This window comes from Clinocottus analis, unplaced genomic scaffold, assembly GCF_023055335.1.
Source record: "Clinocottus analis isolate CAN_PGR_092001 unplaced genomic scaffold, fCliAna1.0.p SCAF_19, whole genome shotgun sequence".
Lineage (NCBI taxonomy): Eukaryota > Metazoa > Chordata > Actinopteri > Perciformes > Cottidae > Clinocottus > Clinocottus analis.
In genome coordinates this window covers 13,613,108-13,635,952 of record NW_027175920.1, presented here as the reverse complement: position 1 = coordinate 13,635,952, position 22,845 = coordinate 13,613,108, and the positions used below count along the sequence as shown (strand labels likewise).

General features: G+C 45.8%; 1 protein-coding gene across 3 annotated transcripts; it reads right to left on the bottom strand.

Annotated features, from left to right (window-relative positions):
• Positions 1–405: 405 nt before the first annotated feature.
• On the bottom strand, positions 406–21,855 carry radil2b (Ras association and DIL domains 2b). Of its 3 annotated transcripts, XM_068583517.1 has the most exons (19): positions 21,473–21,500; positions 20,630–20,678; positions 19,467–19,660; positions 18,554–18,728; positions 16,371–16,603; positions 14,923–15,383; positions 12,422–12,721; positions 11,912–12,310; positions 11,442–11,479; positions 11,125–11,354; positions 10,658–10,770; positions 5,264–5,528; positions 5,004–5,176; positions 4,203–4,347; positions 3,935–4,119; positions 3,229–3,595; positions 2,915–3,153; positions 1,876–2,015; positions 406–1,790 (listed from the first exon to the last, which is right to left on the bottom strand). In XM_068583517.1, coding segments are annotated over exons 2-19 (3,738 nt in total). In that variant the 5' UTR covers positions 20,632–20,678; positions 21,473–21,500; the 3' UTR covers positions 406–1,711. The 3 variants fall into 3 exon arrangements, with proteins under 3 accessions (XP_068439618.1, XP_068439617.1, XP_068439620.1); XM_068583516.1 differs by lacking the exon at positions 20,630–20,678 and having other exon boundaries at positions 21,473–21,855; XM_068583519.1 differs by lacking the exons at positions 20,630–20,678; positions 21,473–21,500 and adding an exon at positions 21,278–21,418.
• Positions 21,856–22,845: the final 990 nt, after the last annotated feature.

Genomic DNA, 22,845 nt, shown 5'->3' with positions numbered 1-22,845 from the left:
CTCACAAGCTCTGTCAAAACATGCTGCACCACGCGAGAGAGCAGGTGGAGAGAAGCGTGAGTGTGTGGATGGTAGTTTGTGTTACAGCCACTAGGTGGAGAAAGAGAGCAGGTGGAGAGAAGCGTGAGTGTGTGGATGGTAGTTCGTGTTACAGCCACTAGGTGGAGAAAGAGAGCAGGTGGACAGAAGCGCGAGTGTGTGGATGGTAGTTTGTGTTACAGCCACTAGGTGGAGAAGGAGAGCAGGTGGAGAGAAGCTTGTATCCAAAAATGTGTACACTAGAAGCAGAGGAGAGCCACTGAAGCTTTTGAAAGATCATGCCACATAATATCATATCACATAACCCCCCCCCCCTCCCGCCCCCGTCCTATGAAAGGGTTTATTCTATACTATAAACATATTATAAAGAAAAAAGAAAATAAGTTCTTCAGTGTGACTGAATGGAAATCACACCAATGGAGGATTGAAATTGGAGGATTTATTGCTGAAACAGCAAAAGACTGAGCTAACTCTTTTTTTTTTAAGTCTATGGGTAATTCATAAGAGTAAAGACATCATAATTACAAATATAAACCATAGCATGAAGAAAACAATATTGGCTTCTGTGACTGAGCCAGTGGTTCTCAAACCTTTTCTGTCACGCCTCTCTTTGGAGGAAGCAAACTGTTCGCGCCCCACCGCCCCAACAACATAGGAACAAAATGGTCCAACTTTTTAAGACTCCTCCATTGTTGCTTTTTTAATTAATAGATTAAAGAAAATTGAAATCCCTTTCAAGTAAACCAAATTGCTCCATCTGACAAAAACTATTAACATGTGCAATCACTTTGTTAAACAATGCAAATAAAGTTATGTATGTGCAAAAAAAAAACTTATGTTTGGCAAAAAGATTACCAAGGAAGCCGGTTGAATCCCTGTTTTCTCCCCATAGTTTCATGTTGAAGTGTCCTTGAGCAAGACACTGAAGCCCCAGTAAGTGAGGAATGAAGGAGCTTTGTGCTTAACAGCAGCACAAAGCTCCTTAATTATTAAGAGAATAATTCCCCCACTGTGGGATTAATAAAGGAAACTTTAAAAGAATCTGCATCTCCTCCCGCACCCCACCTGTAATACCTCCGCGCCCCACTAGAGGGTCGCGCCCCACAGTTTGAGAACCACTGGACTAAGCCAACCAGGAAAAAGAAGTGACACAATGTTTTTTGATGTTTCATTTAGCAACAGCGTGTCCAGATAATGGATAAAAAAAACAATAAATCTAAATGAAAATTTGCCAAAAAAAGGCAACGCAATGACATTACACCTGAGTGGCTGCTGGTTATTGTGGACTGTTGACGGCAGCGGTTGAACATTTTCAACTGGACCCGAACCGGATTAGAAATCGTTCATGGTGGTCTTGACAACGGCCCTGCGCAGGAGTCTTCTGCATCTCAAAATTAGGGCTGTATCAGAAATAGCAGCAGTGATGTTTGAAACCCAACCATACCAAACACATTCAGAACGTTTGAAATTTGCCATGAACATGCTGCAACAACTACGAGGTGCAACAACCCTGGTGCTCAGTTTAATCAGGACATAGCTCATTTTATAGTGCATTAAAAAAGAATCACAATCACATAATCTTTTGTTCAGGTCCATTTCCTTAGCTTGAATGATGTGCAAGCTCTTAAATGTCATCTGTAAGTGCATGAACAGTCTCGGTTAAAAGAGGGCGTCAGCAGTCCGCCATCCAATCAGATCGAGCCACCAGTAACCTCAGTCGGTCCCCCGATGACTGCATCAGCTCCTTTCCACTAACAGAGACAACGAGGTGGAAGAGTTATGTTATCCAAATGTTATATTTGAACGTGAGTTTCCTCAGATAGGAAAGGTTCTCACCTCTGGTAGTCCAGTCCGAGCAGACTGACTCCGTTAACGGCCAGGATCCTGTCTCCCGGTACCAGCCTCGCACACCGGGCCGCGGGGGAGTCCGGGACCACCGCGCGGACAAAGACGCCTTTCACCCTCGTGGAAGTGTCCTAGAAGATGAGGGCAACGCGTCATGGCCCACTGCAACTTCTTTTAATACCACATAAAAGATTAAAAAATACTCTTTCGGGAGCTGACCCAACCAAATTGCTGAATGTATAGGAGGAAAACCATAACCACATCATTTATAATTTGCGGTTCCGAATGTGCAAAACCCCAGACAGTCCTGAAATAAACTGCAACCGAGAACAGAGATATATTCAATAGAAGAATGTCAGCAATGTGAAGTATGCATTTCGATAGCAACTACATCTGGAACTGTTAACTTGCTTCAGTTTATAGTCACTTTATGTGATCTGCATAGTTGTGTTTTGAAAAACTGTAACCTTTACTGTGGTTGAACTCAGCGTCGCCACGCCGCTGCGTGATCTCTGACAGCAATGTCTCATGTTTAGCAGTGACCATGTTTACTCGCTGTGTTTAGCATGGTAACATTGAGCTACTTTGCAAGAGCGTAGGTATTAAATGGGGCGTCTGTGCTGAATTCTTCTGCATTTATTTAGGGTGGAAAAGTCTTCATCTGTGTAAATGAGAACACTAGGTGAAGGCTGCCAGACGACAATGCAAATTGGAAGTCTGGTGGTTCAATCCCCGGCTCCTCCAGCCCTTGGGCAAGATACTGAACCCCTGATACCTCATAACAAGGGTGTCAGATTTCGTGTCAACTAATGTAAATGTACAGTGTAAACTTTTCTGTGTTGGTCGGAGCTTTGGCAGGCTGGATGGATAAAACAAAGACAGCGTATGTCACTTCCAATAAGCCTTAGACCATCGCGGGATGAACGTCACAGTTTGACATAAGTCCCTGAGGGAGGTGAGGGGTCGCCGTGAGCTCAGACTTCTCTTTAGTAACAGGACAGAACTATGAACTATGAACTACAACACTCACCATTGAGTCCACTAGAGCGAGACCAAGTCCTTGTTCACCTCGCTCCAGCTCCAAGCTAAAAACTTCATCATTACTGTCATCATCATGGTCAACGCCCTCCTCCTCCTCCTCCTCCTCCTCCTCCTCCACCTCCTCTTCTTCTTCTTCCTCTTTCAAGTCAAAAAACCTCTTGACGCGTGGGCAGACTGACTTCGGGCGGTCTACTTCCAGAGCAGCGAGACATTCAAACACTAAACTGCCTATGGAGACAAAAGGACACGCTCAGTTTCCTTTTAACAGACAATCAGGAACGGGGATGAAGCTCCGTGCCGTACCTTCGTCACTTGCGTCCACACTAGAGGACCAGGGAAGTGTCTCACCGTCTCCCTTCATCCACTTATCAACAGGATCTTGGAAGTGGGGGGTGTCGGGCGGGGTGAGGAGACAGGAGGGGTCCAGAGCAGACCTCCCCGCGTCACCGGCCTCTCTGGCCTGCCGCTCCAGATCTCTAAGCTTGCGGGATAAAAGGAGGACGCCGCAGGAGGCGAACTCGTCCGGGTGTCGGGTGGAGGAGGGCGAGGGAGCCGATGAGGGTGACGGAGGTAAGGCGCCAGAGGTGGTGGAAGGGGACCGGCGGTCACGGACAGCAGCCTGGGATGAGACCACCTCGACTGGCGATGTGTCCTCGGTTTCCAGACTGACCTTTGGAAGGACGACATTTAGACCAGTTAGGATGAATTAAAAAAGCACATTTGAGGATCGGCATACTTCATCAAGGCGAACGCTCCCAATTGTACTCATCAAAGTGTGTTTATAGAGCTCCAGCACTAATTGTACTGAGCCATTTTGGTCTCCAGAGGGCGCTGTGTGTCTGATAAATTGCCTCAAGAGATGCCGTTTGACTTTACATTGAATGCATCAGCCTCTACGGCGCTGACTCTTTACCAATATGCCAACTTTCAAAATATAATGAATCATATTTCCCAACCGCTGACAGTATCATCTATATTGTCCAGTATGTAAAAATCCCAAGGCACGTACCTTTTGCTCCCCATTAGCTGTGACCTCTTCAGACCGCGAGCCAGAAACGGAGGCCATGAACTCTTTGAGCTTGTCCAGCTGTTGCCTCAGGGATGCATCGGTTACCTGCCTGCCCAGTAGGAACTGGTAACCCTCGTCCGGCAGCACCAGAGGGTGGTGGGTGTCGAAACTCTCCAGGATATCAGCTGAGGGAAACGAAGGCTCGAGTCACGATCGGTTTGAGGGTAAGCTAGAGGCAGAAGTGCCGACCAGGACGCGGACCCCTCACCAGTTTGTTGTGCGTCGGCCCGGTCGTGAACAGATGGAGTCCAGGTGTGTCTGCAGGGAGATGCTGGGCTGTAAAGGCTCAGCAGGTGGTTCAGCTGGGCTGGACTCAAGGCAGGGTAGTCAGACCGCAAGGACACCCAAGATGTCTAGACCCACACACACACACACACACACACACACACACACACACACACACACACACACACACACACACAGTTAGAATTCATGGGGAAGCTGAATTACCTCACCGCCTTACTTAATTATTCTATCACCATGACTGAGATCATATTTCACCTTTGCAGTATGAGTTATATTACAATTTAGATTGATCATGCAGAAATTATTTAGGAAATAAATATGATACAAAAGGAATGTTCCAATTTCTTTCTAAATGGGAATTGGACCTTAAACCTTTCTATATTAGTTGGATTGCGCCAATAGACTGTGATTCATATCTACATTAATCAAACCACACCCAAACAGTCCTGAGTTTTTTTGACCATTTGACTCTCAATAAATAACTTTAAAATGTTTTCTTTTTCAGATTTTGAACTTTGAGTGTTAATAATGTCACACGAAAATACTCAAGATTTGAAACCGATATCATTTTTCACTCACTCTGCAGAAATCCCACCAGCCAATCCTGAGCATGTTACGCCTCTGATGATTATTTATAGTTGGATAAACCCAACTCGGCTGAATGTGTACAGTGTGTGTGTGTGTGTGTGTGTGTGTGTGTGTGTGTGTGTGTGTGTGTGTGTGTGTGTGTGTGTGTGTGTGTGTGTGTGTGTGTGATCTGTACCTGCAGTAAATTCTTCCTAGGTGTTGCCAGCAGATTGATAGCTGACGAGAGTGTGTGTGTGTGCTCCGAGACCAGTTCTCCCAGTCCGGCTGCGTGAGCCCAGTCCAGGAGCAGGTCAAGATTGGCCCGCATGCGTACGCCTCTGGCCCACTGGTAGAACCCGGGCTCGGGGCCTGTGGACACGTCACGGGGAAGATTCATCTTTAAAATCCCTTCTTTGCGTGCTCCTCTATGTGTGAACGCTCTACGTGCACTGGTACCTCTCTCCATGAGCGAGTTGAAGAGCGACGCGTTGATGAAGTAGAAAAGGTAGCCAATGAGCTGCGAGGAGATCTCCGGGTGGAGCTGACAGTCCTGCAGCAGCCTCCAGGTCTCGGTCAGAACATCCGCAAGATGCTGGATCTCACCGGGGACCTGCAGTCCGCCGCGACCCGGGACCCGAGAGCTCTCGGGGGTCGCCCGCAGGTCGGGACTCTCCCTGAACGGGTTGCAATCCAGAAGGGCCGGCAGGATGGGGTAGAGGACCTGAGGAGACAGAATCGGTTGAATAAACTGTGCAGCTCAGTGTGAGAGTGACTCATCCATGTGGAACCGGAAAGTGTTGACAATTCCTGCGAGTCCATTTGAGGTTGGAAAAGTTGTGTGGTGGATGTTCTGATCACTGAGATGAAGTAAAACACGTAACCCTCCTAACCAGATCTCAGACCACCCATATGGTCTCAGAGTGTTTGTCTCTGTGTTCCTCGCACCACCACCGAGATGCTACGAGAGAAATCAGCTGGAATGAGAGAGTGACACACTTTGTTTTCAGCCAAACGTCCTCGCTGCTTCTTGAGAGCGAGCCCGGACAACGCCAGCTTTGTTCGGGCTAATTGTACACAGACATCCTCGTTCCCCTCCGATCTCACTCTTACACCCACCGAGCTCCCGAGGCCAGCGGCCGCCGTAGATCCACATTCCTACAAAAAAAAAGCTGAATATGGCTCATGTGGGCTTGGCATGCCGCTGCAGCAGGACTGCTGAGTGAAGACTTCTGCAGGAATCCACCCTGAGCAGATCGGTTTACATCTAGTGTAAGGCCCCGTGCGCCAGAGCAGGCCGAACATGAACGGCAGAACCGCGGCTCCCGACACACATGAGACAATGGAAAAAGGGCGTCTTATTAAGCCCAGTGATCTTACAGTGTTTCTGGTTGGAAAATGTCACTCAGCGGAGCCAAGCCAGACGAGATTCATTCGTTTTGGGATCACCGCATGCATCCAAGGCACGCATTGTTCCAGTCCAAAAATAAATAAAGGGTTGTCTGCTTGTTTGTGCATTTACTCTGATGGACAAGCAAACACACACAGTCTGCCCACAAGCCTGTTAAAGCGGCTCAATATTCACTGTGACATGTCTTCAGTCGGTAAAAGCTGCTCAGCAGTGGCGCCTCTTGTTTTCACATCCCCGCAGCAATTAGCCCTCGCGTCAGACGAATAAACAGAGACGTAAGAAGATGCCGCCTCGCGGCACAGCAGGGAGTGTTTCCATTCAGTTGTTTGAAATGTTGAGGCGTCGCAAATGAATGAATAAAATCAGCTTCAGCAGTTCGGTCAGAAGTTGGCGCTACAGGCTACACATGGATGTCGTCCACCAGTCACCATGTACGAGTGAAAAATGGAGGGGGATCTTCAGGAAGATGTTTCAATTGGGCAAGTTTTATGGCTCTTTCATGTCAGCTACTATTGGCCAAACAAGCGTTCACACGTTGTGGGAACATCACAAAAGACGCTTTCAGCATTCAATGTTTGATTTGTCAGAACTTATTCGGCCAAGATGTTTCCATATGGCCTTTAGCATAATAACTATTATAAAAAAAGGCACAAAAAAAATGTTTTTTTTTAAAAAGATTTATGTGATTCTTGCACATGAAAATTGCCAGTATTTAGTTATTGAATAATAACACAGCTACTTTCTGTTTTTGTTGGATGGTACGTAAAAAAAGAAACAGCACAGAAGAGGATGAGCTCTGTCTTCTCTTGTTTGCCTTGTTTTCTCCCTGGAAGATTACAGTCTGCCCTGCACAAACTCAACCCCGGGTCACACACTGGCATTAATCACTGTGTCAACCCGCTGCACTGATGAAGAGGAAAGGATACGATCTCGAGTAAATCATTAGGGCTTTGGCCAGATTACTCCTCAGCGTGACACCGGTGACTTCACCACATTCCTCACAAAATCTGGCCTGTCAGTTCAGGAAGAGATGTGGACGGGTGCCCGCTGTGAAGTGACAGTCATGATGGATGACACGACGCGCCCGGATTAACTGGCGAGAACAAGAAAAACTGAGACCAATGTCAAAACTTGGGACAGCTAAATCAGAAATATTTAGTTTTCACCCCGTGAGAGAGTTGTGCGTGCACCACTACAGCATTTTTGTAGTCTCTGAATTCCTCCACCATTCTATACAGTTAATCCTAATGCTTGTCATCTGTGCCACTGGGTCGGATTCTGCAAAGTATTCAGATAAAATCATACAGGTTCGTTAGAAACTCCTTCAACTCAACCTCCAGCGGCGACCGGCCCACCTTTGACCTTTAGTCTGGGCTCCGTCGGGTACCAGGAGCAGAGCTTCGCCTCGCTACTGGGAGCCGACGCCAACATCCCGCTGCTGGAGACCCGGGCCAGATTGATGTGCCCGCTGGAGGGAAAGGAGGCTCAGGAGAACCAGAACTAGGGCCGCACAGAGCAGACTGTCAGACCCGGCTGCAGCAAAATCAGAGGTTTTTTTAAAGGGAGTCTGGTGGTCGGAAAACACTACCGCGTTTGTCCACTGGGACCGCTAAAGTCCACCAAAAGTGAAAGTTCCTCGTAGTAGCTTTAACATCACCTGCGGAAAATCAGCATGTTAGCATCGTCACTGTGGGAGTGTTGGCATTGAAATGTCAGCATTTAACATGTTAGCGTGTGGTTGTTGAGTTTTTTTAATGCAAAATTGACTCTCAAATCATCATATGTACCATACAAAAGGAAACAAGGTCTCCACTTCTTCCAAAACGCACAGCTCACACAATCTGTTTTCACTTGAATACTTCTGAATCTCCCAACATTAATAGCCAGAGGGAGAACACCAGTTCCCAAATGTTTGTTGGCTTCTAGATAAACAAGAATGTGAACAATGGCCAAATTCCTGCTTGCTCTAATATGCATGCACGTACTTAATTATTTTTTGAAAGGTTTTTCTGCAAAGTTAAAATAAAAGTGTTCTTTTAATAGACTTAATATTACAAGACAAATAACCTTGTACTCAGCCCACGTCTTAAGCAAACGTTTTAAGTTGTCAGGGTGGGGGAACTCAGACGTCCAATTTAAATCACATCCCGCAAGTGTAAACTTCATGAACAAAGTGTGTGATATTTTCGGGATTATTTATGGATTTACTGACAAACCCCATCTGGAAGTCATTTAGTTCATCAGGCAGACTTGCTGAGAGAAACACGTCTGGAACAGGTAGTTAGATAACCACATCCTCCTGCACTGAGCAAAAAAGAAAAGAAAATGCTGCCCAAAAACTTGCAAGACAGCAACTATTCAGGAATTCGTCTTCTCTTCAGAGATACAATGTCATATCACTGACGTCCTTCCTGCGTGGGAAACCGATACAGAAGAAGCATCCAGGTCATTGGAGGGTCTGTGCAGGAGAGAATCGGTGTGCTCATGCAGCTAAGCCGTCTGTAATGATACCCAGGAGCAGTACTGTACATAGGCTCATCATTAGGTTGTTTTATTTTTTACACACGACCACGCGGCTCAAGTGGAAATTTGTCTGAAACTTTCCTGGCACGCTTCCATGTAATGCGATGGGTGTGGTGCTATGGAACTGCACAGACCTGAATTAGGACGACAATGAAATGCTCTTCTTGCCCAAGTAACACTCTCTGAGCATAGAGCTCGATATAAACTTTACACAATCAGCCGTCAGTAGGCCTGTGAGCCTTTCCTTTGAACTTGAATATGTTTACTTTTTAGGGGGCGATGAGATAAATGCGAAAAATAATAGAGGGACGTGTGTCAAAGAATTTTGATGTAAATTCTTCATTTATCACTTCCCAATAAAGCTTGGTGTATATGCAGTGTATTTTTTGGCATCATTGCGCAAAAATGTTATGAAAACCTTTTCGGGAACATCATAATTCAAGTGCTCTGAGAGAAAACTAGACTTCTGCACATCCTCTTGGCGCTGTTTGCAGACTTTAGAAAAACTAGCCTGTGACAGGAGATTTAGGTGTTGAAAGCCTGATTCAATGGTGGAATATATATCCTGCTGGAGGAGCACTGGCAACAACTGCTTAGCAAAGCAAAAAAGAAAGGCAGACTTGACAAAAAGATATTGTCTGACAGTATCAATGAAGCGTTTCAGAGATGGAGATAAAACGTTGCCTTCTGGTGACAGCTACACGTTAGCAGTTTCTGGACTGACATTTTGAAGACTCAACTTCAAATCTTGAATTTCGGCCGTCGCCATGTGTTGTTTTTGCGCAACCGATGAACGAAAGTTGCCATATTTGGAGTGTGGAGGAGTGAGTCGAGTGACATAGAGACGCCACATACGGCTCAGCTATCTGTCAATCACTGTAAACTCAACCTAAAGCATAGCCTGTTTTCTGGTGTATTTGACTGTAAATGATAATCATTTATTAAATGAACATCAGGCTGTATTGAAGAAGACTTTAAACTAGAGATTGAGCCATAAACTCATGTTCACAACGTTTACTGAGGGAATAAATCAACAGAGAAGTAGTAACTTTCTCATAAACCTCTATACAACCAGACTTCTTTTTGCCACTAGAGGAGTCGCCTCCTGCTGATCAGTGGAGAGAATGCAAGTTAGAAGAGACTTTCGCAGAACCGAAGGTTACCGCAGAGGGGAGTTCTGCAGCAGGAGGGATGTATTTAAATAAATAAGTCCAAAATTCACACTCCTTCATAGCTTCCAAAAACATTTTCATTGTTCAAAGTAAAATGAAATTAGAAATGAGTGGTAGCGTTGAGATTTTGCCCTAGAGGCAGTTGTTACTTGCTGAGGAGCAACTGCGCCTGGTTACTTGTGTCTTTCAGCATGTTACACAGGGAACACATGTCTTTGTCTCTCAGCCTTTTTTATAAGGTTGAACATGTCCCGTGCTGAAATATTATAGGTTGCAATGTAAAGCTTCCTTGGCAGCGCCTGAAGATCCCTGGCTTGATTCATTCATCCTGCTCCAACACACACACACACACACACACACACACACACACACACACACACACACAAAGGGCCCTTGGTGTCCTGTCTCTCTCCCATGTCAGAATGCCACAAGTGTGGTCTGGCAGTGTGGCTGGTTGGTCTATTAGTGAGCTGTCAGTGTGGCTAACTGGGCTCTTTATTCCCAGCCCGTCTCTGATTATTTTCCTTCTTCTGAAGCGACACATCATAATCATCTGCGACGCAGCCGTCACACAGGCCTGCTTTGACTCCTCTCTTTGGCCGAGAAAAGTTCCTTGTGACAAACGGTAGAAGGAAGATGGTTAACTTTCCCATTTGAGACACCGGAGTACTATTTAAGTACAGCTACGGTGCATCTATGTCTAATTCTGCACATTCGCTTTGGCTATGTGCTTGGTCATCCTCTCACCTTGGTGATGTAGTACACACACTGCTGGAAGGCGAGCATGATGACCTCCTCCAGGACAGCCATCGTCTCCTCGCTGGCTGTACGGACACCGGACAGACGTAGCGCCAACAGGGCTGGAAATCACACGCTTTATTAAATGACACAGTTGTGATGTATTGAATGTGTGTTTTAGTTTCACGTGGGCAACTTTAAACCCTTCGTCAGTGAGATAGAAAAATACACTTTTGTGCTTAGAAATATTCAAATATGTCAGCAGGTAGGTGTCCTATTGAACCACTGAAGATGAAGACTTTTTGTATAACTGTAATTTCTTCTCAACGTTTGTAACTAGCCCATGAACTTGGTTTCGTTTGATAATACACGTGACATTTTGCTTACCTACCAGAACCTGGTGAACCTAGTGAATCTAGAGTAGATTTTATTCTTCATGGTCAGGCATCAATTTCCAAGCTCAATACGTGACTAACCCAAGTTCTCCACCTCCTTGCTCTCGTCATCGTCCGTTCCTCCTTCATCTTCCTCCTGTTCCTGCTCGTTTCGGGTTCTCCAGTCCAGAATAAGAGGCAGCTGGCACTGGATGAACTGCAGGAGCTCCAGACTGTTGGACATCCACACCACCAGGGGGCGCAGCCTTGAGATCGCCTCGGGCTGGCCGAGAGCCTGGAGGTCCTCCGAGTTTGAGCCTTTACCGCTGAGACTGCAATACAGAGGGGGAGATCTGCAGTGTCAGTCTATGAACTGTGACACGAGTGATGGCTGAAGAAAAACTGTAAGGTGCGCTTACACGTCAGGTTGAACTGCAGTTAGGTCCTTAGTGTGCTCCTGTGGGACAACAACAACCACAAAGCTTTGCAATGAGGGCCTGAACACGTAATATATAAGTACAACATTGCAGATGGCAAAAACATAAGAAAAAACATATGAATTTAAAGTCTAGTAGACCAAAGGGAGGTGCTAAATTCCACATTTGGAAATGAGAGACCGCCTCCACCCGACTCTCAGCGTGGCTGACAGCTAGCGACTAACAGCGCTAACCAAAACGTATTGACTCAATATGAAACGTGATTTATCTTGTATTATCGTGGACATAACTGTCATTATAATCATGGTCTTCCTCATTTAGACAATGATTATGTATGTATTTTTAAAAAAAAACTTGAAATTACTGCTGTGGACCTGGATATCAGTCGGGCCATGTCGCTATCATCCCAATCAGCCGATGTCCCATCACATCCTCTATTCTCCACAACTCACCCACATGGCGCTCTGAACTCCGCTCGCAATAAGCAGCAGCAGCCGGCGCAGGTCTGACGTGTGGAGACATGTGGACGAATACTGCACGCAAAGACACAGCAAGAAGGCGGCGGTCAGCGGATGTCCGCCTGTGACGCTCGTCTTTCCCATAGCAACTATCTCCTTGACAATGCGCTCCTCGTCCTCGCTCTCGTACTCCAGAGTCGGGCTGTGGCGTTTGGGTGATTTTACGACGGGCTGGCGACGATTCAGAGGGCTCTGGAGGTCGGCGGAGGTTGTGATGCAGGTGTCACAGAAGACTGTTTTTCTGGTGCGGCTCCTTCTAGTGGCAGAGGAAGTGTGACCCGTGGTCCAGGGGACAGCAGTCATGCCGGGCTCAGGAGCAGCATTGTCCTCTTCCTTTGTTTCCAAGAAAGAAACAACAATAAGGAAACATTTATGTCATCCTATATGTTCTCACTTAAGGAATTTGGGGAAATGAAAATCGCAACTTCTGCCTCCCTCTCTCACCTTGTGTGCCGAGGCTACGGGATCCTTGAACAGAAACAGGTAGCGCTGTCCCATCCCGATGACGTCTCCGGGGTTAAGCTGCACTTCTTTTGTGAGCGCTTCGCCATTCCTCGTGACCGCGGCGTTCGGCCAGGGGCAGAGCACGGTGGGGCCGCCGACGTCATGCCGATGGAAATGGCAGTGCCTCGGAAGGATGTCGGTGGCAAAGAGAAAGGTGTCCGGCTTCGTGCCGTCGTCGTGATCGCCGCTTTGCCGACCGAAAGCCAGGTTTGGCCCAGCGAGTAGGTAGAGGACAAAGTCCTGAGTGCAGAACAAAAATGAAAGATTTACCACACAATCTGAAACAATTGAGTGGATCTTCTCCATTCTTTTGATTTTAGTTGATGTTTATTCAAATTCAGATTTTCTATCATTACATTATTGCAGGTGCTGTTCTACGCAGCTCACCTGTCTTTCTGTTTCACCTCGTTAAGGTGAGACGGCTAAGTTAGCAAATCGTTTCCTTTTGCCCCCCCACCCAGCAGACACGGAGCGTCATCGCCGTTCAGGTTTCTGGCCACCTGGACAAACCAAAGTCCAATGTTCACCCTCCTTTTAGCTCTGCTTCTTTAGCGTTACGTCAACGCGAATAGTGTGACCATCTGGAGGTATTAGAATATTAAAATCCAAGCCTGATTAGACACACAGTCTTTTATTAATCAGAATGGCGAGCACAATTGTAGGGATTATTATACTTGGCATTCCCCTTGTGATGCCCGTTTTTTCCAACAGGACAGATTTAACCAGCTGACTTAATTCACAGATAAACTCCCTAAACCTTGTTCACAAGAGTGTTTCTCAATTGTAGATGATTATATTCTTATGACGGGTCTTTTGGGAAAACAACTGTGACGCAGAGCCTCCGCGTGCCTGCCTGCGTGTGGCAGTTGCTCGCCGTTAACACCGCGTGTAATCAGCCAGGAAACAGTGCCAGGGTTGTCTTTTTCTGTTTCCTGATCTGTGTTTTGACACTTTTTTTCTCTACGTACTGTTCGCTGACCTTTCCTATTATGATTCTCCATCTGTCTCTCTCTTTATCCAGAGAAAACATGCTGTGAGAGCGCTTTACAGTGAGTACGGGGCACAAGGCATTAGTTAAATGCATAAAAGTAATACAGTGCACATGTCAACAGTAACCCTGGCAGTTACTGTAGCACGCCCTTCAGGCGTATGCGGTTTACAATAACAAGGGCAGATTCTGGGCAATTTCTGAAACACGGAGTCTCATTTCAGACAAAAAGCAGCCTCTCATTTGTAGCGGCTGTAAATTGTAGTGGCTGAAATGATGATTTTGTAACTAGCTAAGCTAATTAAACTAAAGTCACCCCCACACATGTGTTAACAAAGCCATATCCAAACTTGTTCATAGTTTAGTTTTGACACTGTTTGGTTGATTAGCATACCTGTTTGTGTTTTCAGTAAAGGGACTTTTAGGGCTGATGTGTTTGCCAAAAAAACGTGATCTCAGCTAACCTTCGCTGTGGTTGCTGAAGTGTGAACTTCTTATTTCTGATAAAGAGCAGGAGCCGCTAATGGTATCTCACTCTGGTAGCATCCCGGAGCCGCTTTCACATTCTGAATGAGGCCTTTTCCTTTTTAGTTTTTTACATAATCTGTAACCATTCAAACTCGTCTATAATTGGTTAACAATGTGCTCCATGGCCTCAGGCATAATGCTGGGTTTTAGGTTAGCTAGTTAGCTGAACCTGCTAACGATTGCAGTTTACGTAGTGCCGATTGGAGCCTTTGCCATTGTACTTTTGGTTTTGAGAAAGCTCAAACTCTTTAAATGCCTTTTCTGGGGATAACTTACGTAGCCACGGTATCTTTCAGAGAGAGGTGACGAATATTTTTTTAAAACAGGCTCTGTGGCAAATACAAGTTTATGGTACTTACACGTTTTGTTAAACTAGATCATCTTCACGAAGATTTTTAAAGCACGCCGTCTTAATTAGCCGTTAGTTTGCAACCGCCTTTACTAAGACACGATAAAAGCTTCCAAACTCTCACAAAGGGTTACTGACAACGTTTTACCATAACACGCAACATTATAATCTCTTGAGCTTGTGTTAACCACAGACCTTCAATCATCCAACCAAAGTCCTGTGAAAAAAAAGAAACATTGACTTTGAGGGAGCCGGAAACGCAAAAATGCTGACTCCTTTCTGGGCCCCATGAAGTTGACCCCTTACAAATTAAGAGACATAGACTGGCCAAAGGATCTCAAAAGCTTGCCACCCGTTAATTTTACATTCACTGAAGTTGGCGCCTATCATGGTGTTTGGTGTTAGCGCCTCCACTTAGCCTGCAATTAAAAAAACAGCGACTAAAGGTTTAACCAGTTGTTTTATGTCAATCCTGAACCATTGAAAAGCTCATAACTGTGATTTTTTTTTACCACCCAAACGAAGGAGACGACAAAAAAACCTCCTCCAACCCTAGTGTGTGTCTGAATGAGATACCTGTGCCGGGCTGCAGCCCTGCAGCAACAGCAGGTACGGACAGTCGTGAGGAGGGTGAATGGAGTACTGTGTGGTGTTATCGTCGCTGCTCTCCGTCTCCTCCCTCTCCGACTCCTCTCCTTCCCGCTCGCCCCTCGGCCTCGGCGGACAGAGGCCCTCTGTTTTGGGCTGCGGCCCGCCGTCCCCCTCGGTGGGGACGGCCGGGCTGTGAATGCCATTCTGTTCTGGGCTTGTTCCCGGGCGCTCAGAGCTCTGCGCCAAGGTTTGAGTCAGACTCTCGCTTCGATCTTTGCGACATGCATCATGATCGCCGTCCTCTTTGGCCTCTGTGTCAGAATCTAAGAGGTCCATCTCACTTTTGCTCCTCCATAGTCTGTGGCCTCGTCCCATGGTCCTCCCTAGGATGGTGGAGGTCACTCTGGAGCGGCTCTTCTGCAGCTTTCGAGCTTGGGCGTTGATACCTAACGGGGGGATGAATAAACAAATAAAACCGTTGGGATTGTGTTTGAACCCTGCAGTACAAACGTGTGCAAATTGAACTGCTGTATAAATACATCAAGCCCATGAGTAATGGCATGTAGCGATAGGGCAACGGTAGTTTTTCCCCCCTCTAATAAGGTGAGGTGTGTGTTCGTCCATTTGTACGTCGTGTGTGTGTGCCAGAGTCAACACGGAGAAGCCCCACACAGGAAACAGACCTCAGTGGAAAGAAAGACAGAGCTCATGGAAATACAAAAAAGTTCACCCACTCAGCAGGCATCCACAAGCTGACACTGATCGGGAGCTATCACAAGCTGCGCCATTCATAAAAGCCACACACAAAACAGGATGCACTCGTGCATCGCGGCCACAGCTGTGTCAACCACAGCCCGAGGGGCTGATAGTGAACGGTTCGCCGTGCACATTTACGCACAAGGCAGCGTGGTGTCCAGCGTCCACGGAAAGTATTACTGCGCCGCATCGAGCTTTGTAAATATCAGTGGATCAGGCGTTTACTGTGCTAAAGCTTTTACAACACTTGTGTTAAAGCGGTACAGCGTTAAGCAAGGGTGTGTCACCGGAAGAAGTTGAGTCACTTTGCACGGTGTGTGGTGTCTGCAAGCTTTGGGAAATCGATTAAATTTGCTGTCGTTTTTTATGGCAGTAAGAATGAACTCGGAGCCAAAATGTGTAGCAAATTGAAACAAGGGAAAGAAAAGAAAGAAATTGGGAGCTATTGAAATATAGTTTGGTCTGTGTGGCTTGGCGGATTTTTTACTGGAAAAACGATGTGCCAACAAACCACATTTTTACTGTGAGAACTGTAAAACTGGATTTGAGTCTGACAATACTTCATTTAATGGCACAAGCTGTTATTCCAGGACATGCCGACACCCTGCATGTCGGACGCGGTTTCGCTGTGAAATGACGAGGGCGCCCCCGGAGTCGGCTGCAGTCGGACGCTGTACCGGCGGTCACGGTGTCTTTGTCCCTGGACGTCTTCTCCTCTATCAAGCTCCTCCTCTGGATTTCGAAGCGCCGCGCCAGGCCTTCTCTGGGTTTCCACAGCGACTGCAGGATGAGGGGCCTCTCGTTGTCGCTCACGACGCGGAAGCCCTCCGTCCTCCATCGGTGGTCTCCGGTGGAGCCGATGGTGTCGCACAGAACATAGGACTCTGCCTCCTCCTTGCCCAGGCCATACCTGGACGGCATTGTCGAGACAGATATTAGAGTCACGATGACAAAAAGTGTGCTTTTGGAAACTTGGTTCTTGCATTTTAAAGCAAAACTGAAAACAATGTCTCTATGTAGGATTTGAACATTTTGAATGAACAAAACCTTTTCTAACATCCCGATACACTCGAACAGGCACTGCACAAGTATTCCCTCGTTCTTCATCATTTTGAAGCAGCGATTGGAACATAATCCAACACGTAGGGGGGCTAAAAAATAAATACTGTCCTAATGTACTATTCTAAAATAAGAAAAGCTGTAAAACATCCTTGCTAAATACACTGAGTCAACACAGTCTTGGTTGGTCTGGTGGACCAGTAGCTAATGTTCGCTTATGTTGCTGTATATCCGACATTTGGGAGTTGCACTGAGTTGACGACTCTTCTCCACTCGTTGTCATGTGCTAGCCTTTAGCTTTATCCTGTAATTCTCACTGGGGGCCGCTGTTTAGTAAAAGTTACATAAATTTGCATGAAAGCAGACAAAGAATGCATCTTTTTCGACTGTACCTTGAATGAGGAAAGTAGTAGCACTTGAATGATTAGCTTACTGATAGCACTTTGTAGTTTAACTTTATTGAAGAAATTGTACTTTCTCGATTCTTGTTCTGAGTTTGTCCTCGTGGTTGAATGCACTTATTGTGAGTAACTTTAGATAAAAGCGGCAGCAAAATGAAATGTAATGTAAACCTGCGTTGGCTTTTTTGGGGCGGTCAGTAGAGGGCAATGCAACAAACTGGACACGCAACATTGACATATTGCCACTGTCCCGTTACCACAACTTAGCCGGTTCGATCCCCAGCCCCCCCACAGTTCACACGTCAAAGTGTCTCTGAGCACGACACTTAACCCCTCGTTGCTCCTCGGGCGCCTCACAGGGCGCCCACTGCTTCTTAACCGAGGATGGGACAAACGCAGACAAGAATTTCCCCAAGGGGATTAATAAAAGTGTATGTTTTTTTTGTTAAGCTGACCTGCTGAACGTATTAGTAGACAAATGTTTTTTTTTTACATATCCAACCAAATGTTTAAATATTGGCTTTACTTTTAGCTCTAGTTTGGTTTTAACACGTCATGACTGGCTACTTCACTAGAATCGAGTGGTAAGTGTCAATTAGAGCAACTTCGATATGAAATACTTCAAAATGCAGATTTACAGAGGGTAATTTTCTTCACAGTTTCCCTTAACATCATATCCTGATCATGGATCATCCATTGGACCTGCATGCAGCACAGAAATGAACTTATCAAGAGTCCTCTTCGCCAGATTGCTGAATATTTTCGCTAAACCATTACTGAAAAATAAATGTATAATGATGCAGCTCAATGTCACTGCTGCAGTGTAAATGCTCACGAAGGGAAAGGAAAACTGATTTTCTCCTTCCTCTAGGCTGAATACCACTTGTATTAATCATTCCACTACGTTTTTGGCTGAAACATAAGCAAAGGCTGACAGACATTCACTCTCCGGAGGGGCCGCCTTTAGAGCCCTGGCCCGACACTGGATGTCTCTCACACAAATCTGTGGTTTGTTCAAGACTCTTTCAGAACTACTAAATAAACTATTTGGCACATGCACACGCACACACACACACACACACACACACACTTACACACACACACACTCACACACCAATTACAACAAACAGAACAGCGGGTCAAGGTCAGCCTTCATCTGAAATATACTAATCATAACAGCATGAACATGGCCTCCTTTCATCAGCCGCCAGCGCTTTGTGTGTCGAGGACTGCTCCGACTGCTTTCAATAGACAAATAATGGAGCGCAAAGGTACATTTCAGCAGAGGAAGCGCATTGCTGGACTTAATATAACTCACACAAGGACTCGCATATGAAAGCAGACGCATATGGCAGGCAGACGCACACACACACACATGCACAGATGACACATGGTCTTACCGTTCAAGGGCCTCTCTGACTAGCTCTTTCGCACTGGAGTGCGTGGTGGCCAGGACGCTCTTGTAGTGGGCTCCCTCGCAGATCTCGTTTCCAAAGATCTTCAGGATCCCCGGTGCGGTTATCTGATTGGACAGCTCGGACGGGTCGTCCGCTCTCAAGGCCTCCGCGGGAACCACTGCCAAAGAAGGGATGACGTTTTGATGGTGTTTTTTCAATTGTGGTTCCTTCGTATTGATGGCATTTTTATCAAAGGCACAACCATAACATATGCACTTCCTATGATCAGTGCGGGCAGGAAATGATATGTGTCGGTTGAGCTGGTTCCTCCAAATCACATCATGAAATCTAACAATTTAAGTATGAATTTTGGTATTTGCATGTGTTCATTGTTTTCACAATGGTCTCAATTTCAGTGGTTTGAATATTCCTATTACCTCAACACAATGAAGAAAAGCAGTGATAGTGACTGCCACTTGTCTCCGTCATGGTTTTATTTGTTCACCCATATTAAAATCCCCCTCAGCCATTTAGGATCGCACCCATTAAAATCAAAGCGGTAAAGGTAAACTAGCGACATGCTAGTTTATAGTTTCGAAAATGATTCAAACTCCAAACAATGCTGGATCCTACGTTTCCCATAATGCAGTTGATAGCATCTTTTTGTTAGACCCTCCATGTTAAACGCCCGCTCAATGATAGAGGCTGTTTGTTATGAACTAGTAGTTTACACACTGGATCTGAAATACCTCTGATGACATCATCAGGGTCCAGAAAGAAAGCTTGTCCAGAGCCATGAACCGTAAACCGGTGCCTTTATCTGTAGAACTGGCGGCACTAATTATAATATATATACAAATATATAGATATATATTAACAAAAATTGCATGAAAAGCGTGAAGTCGTGGTGACGTACCGCTCCCCTTCCTGGTTTGAATGGACAGCGATGCCCTGATTCCCGCCGTCAGCGCCATGGAGCCCGAGGTGGAGGCGGGGCCGTGGAGGAAGACGCCCGAGAGGCGGTTAGTTTGGCGACGGATGCGACTCCTGCCGGGCTGTCTGACGGCCTCCGCTGACCTGCTGGTGGACGAACTGCCTGAAGAAGCTGACCTGATGGAAGAGGAGAGGGTTTGTGAACAAGACGATGAGTCCCTTCTGATTTGTGCTGTACCTCTCTGGCTCTGCAAGGCCAGTAAGACCCGGTAGGGTGCTGCAGGAATTAGTCCTCAAATCCCCAAATTAGCATTTCTGCACTTCTGGCGAGAATTCAATGTTGTGGTTTTCTTTTAATGTGTTTTTTGGATGCTTAAAGTAAGGTCTGTGGTTAACACAAGCTCAAGAGATTTTCATCTATGAAATATGTCGGGACATGCCCCTCACAGGAATTTGAAAGCTTCCGCACGCCTTAGAATAGGCGATTGCTAACAAGCGGCTAAACACCAACGGTCCGCCTTAAGCTTCGCGGTGGTGGCGGCGTGAAGTCAAGATGGCCGCGTTGTGGTTTGCTCGTAGCCATAACGTAGCCATTTTTACTTCTGCCGACTGAATCGACGCTTTTAAAAATCCCGATCATCACTTGTGTTCATTTGTGAATCTTTCCGAACGAAACGTATAATTATAAATGTTTGTTTGCCAAGGAGCTTGTTTTTCCGTGAAAATCCCAAATCCGATGGAACAATCTCTTTGGCTTTTTGTCAAGGGAACAAATACTACGCTAACATTCAGGGTTGGCCTGCGAAAATACTTTATCACCCGCGGAGTTTCACGCCATTATGTGAGCAGAGGGATGGGGGGAAGGGAAATACATTGTTTTTAGTTTTTTTTAAGGAGAGAAGTTAAGGAGTGATGATGATAAATAGGGTAAAACAGAGGATAGAAAAACAGAATTCAGAACTGCAATTGATGCGACAGCAGAAAAAGAAAAAGAGAGAAGTGATGAATAAGAGAAAATATAATATTGCCATGAAGAAAATACTTCGTAGAAGTAGAAAAAGGAAAAAAAGGAAGCGCGAGTATGTGCACCAAATATTCTGCAACACAACAAAATTGAAACCTGCATCCCATACTGCTACAACATACATACGTGTCTGTGTTCCAGTCCCTCTCTCACCAGGCCTCCCTCAGCTCTCTGCTCGCAGCACATTAATGAAAGAATGAAGTGTTGTTTTACTTCGGAAACAAAAGCTGGTTTAAGCTTCTTATCGCCGCGGTTCAAAGGTTCTCTGCACTTATGCCACCCTCTGACTGTGAAGGGTTCCAGGCTTCTGACTCAGAGATGTCAGAGCAGCCGCCTTGTGCAGGACGCCGGGCAAACGCAGTGATGGAAGAGACTGCCGGTGGTTCAGTGACAGCGACACATAAAACAGCTTTGAGCTCAATGAGAAGGGCTTAAGTTAAACCTGGAGAAATATTTTTTCTGGCACTCTCACTTTTTCTTTGAGGTCAAGACATGAACACTTTCAGATTATATTCTCAAGGAATGCGATGTGTTTCTTTTTGCACTTTGTGTCAATGCTTTTAAGGTCTTGTGTGAAAACCCTTTGAATGCCTTTGTTTGCTGAAATGTGCTTAAAAAATAAACTTTGCTTTAATGGGTTTTGTGCTGTTGTTGTTGTTGTTGTTGTTGTGCAGGCTCCATGAAAAGATGTGCATTGATTGAAACGTGTGATGTCCAATGTGCTTTTATGATTTTTGTTTTCCTTTCTTTCTTTTTTTTGCTTGTTTTACCTTTCGTCCTTATTCCATCACATCATTCTCCAGTCTCCCCTTTAACCAATTAAAGCACTTCTCCTTCAGAGGTACCTTAAAAAATGTATTTTTAAGAGCACAAAGAGAGACACAAAAGAAAATACTTTTAACATCCTGAACTTCTTTCACTATTAAGTTGTACGAAGAGTAAAAGCCCCCCTCGTTCATACTCACTGGGATCCATCACTTGTCTTCCTCCCCAGCTTCACAAACCGTCTCTTTGGTGAAGCTGCGCGTAAACCTGGAGGTCTCGGCGGGAGAGGACGCAGCTCTTCGGAGGACAACTTTGTGTGATTCATTCCCGTCCGACGGACCCGGGAGCTCCTGCTCGACTTGAACTCCTCCAGATCCAGATGATCGTTCAAGCGCGAGGACAACCGGTTACCATCGCCGTGCGATGCGCGCGGGTCGCAGCGCGTCATTCCTGGAGGGTGTTTTCATCCACAGGCGTCACAGATGTTTCAGCCCATCCAGCTGCTGGAACTGCTGTTCGGCGCAACGGCGGCGCGTGGCCCGAGGGCGCGGCTTCACTTCACACTGTGTCTGTGACGATGACACGCCGGGAGAGAGCGGGGGGAATCTGCACACCTCATGCTGTTGTTATTATTAGTAGTATTATTATTTACTCCGCGCGCGGATGGAGGAGGCAGTTTGGGTTCAGACAGATGTAACCCGCTCTCCAGATGTGCGTCGACAGCGCAAATGCTCGGCGATGCCAAGCGCGCGCTCCTCTCATGAACCCAATGAACCAAAGGACCAAACGCTGCTGCTTCATGACTCCATCTTCTGGCTGCGCACAGATCTGAACGTATATCCTAAAAGTAACGAGCTTGCTGTTTTACGATGAGTCTCATTTATGTTATCACATGTCTTTCCTCAGTGTGAGTTCAAATATTAATAGTTTTTTTAATGACTTGTAGCTTCTGGCCATATTACTTGCAGCTGCAACGCTCGCCCACAACCTCATCAAAAATGTAGAACAGATATGCACGTGCCCCTGCCAAGCCTCAAGTCCCAAATATATGTAATTAAACAGCTTAAAAACTACTTTAAGGAGTAAAAAAAAAACCGTTATAAAAGCCTATTTATTGATTACGGTGAAACACTGCAGACACAGTCTCTGTATGTGAATACCAGCCTGAGCTATGTCTATCTTAAACAAGCTGTATAGCTATCCAGCCCTTTTGTAAATGAAATAATCTAATTATTTGTATTCTTCATTGAATAAGTCATTTATTTATTTAATGTAACCAACACATTCATTTAAAACAAGGCTGTCACTATAGGTGTCCTTTATTGGGAATTAATGGACCCCCTGCAGCCAATCAGAATGAAGTATCACTCAGCCCATAGCAAATAACATAAATAAAAACAACACTAGTAAAACCTGACATCAGCAGGAGTTATTCATTCCCTTCAGCGAGCTTCCTCCAGAGCCACAGGAGACACAACACAGTGTCTTTTACTGGCTGAGTCAAGTACACACATGAGAACTCGATGTACAACGTTGATGTATCGCTCCTTTAAGTTCAAGTTTGCCCTAGGAC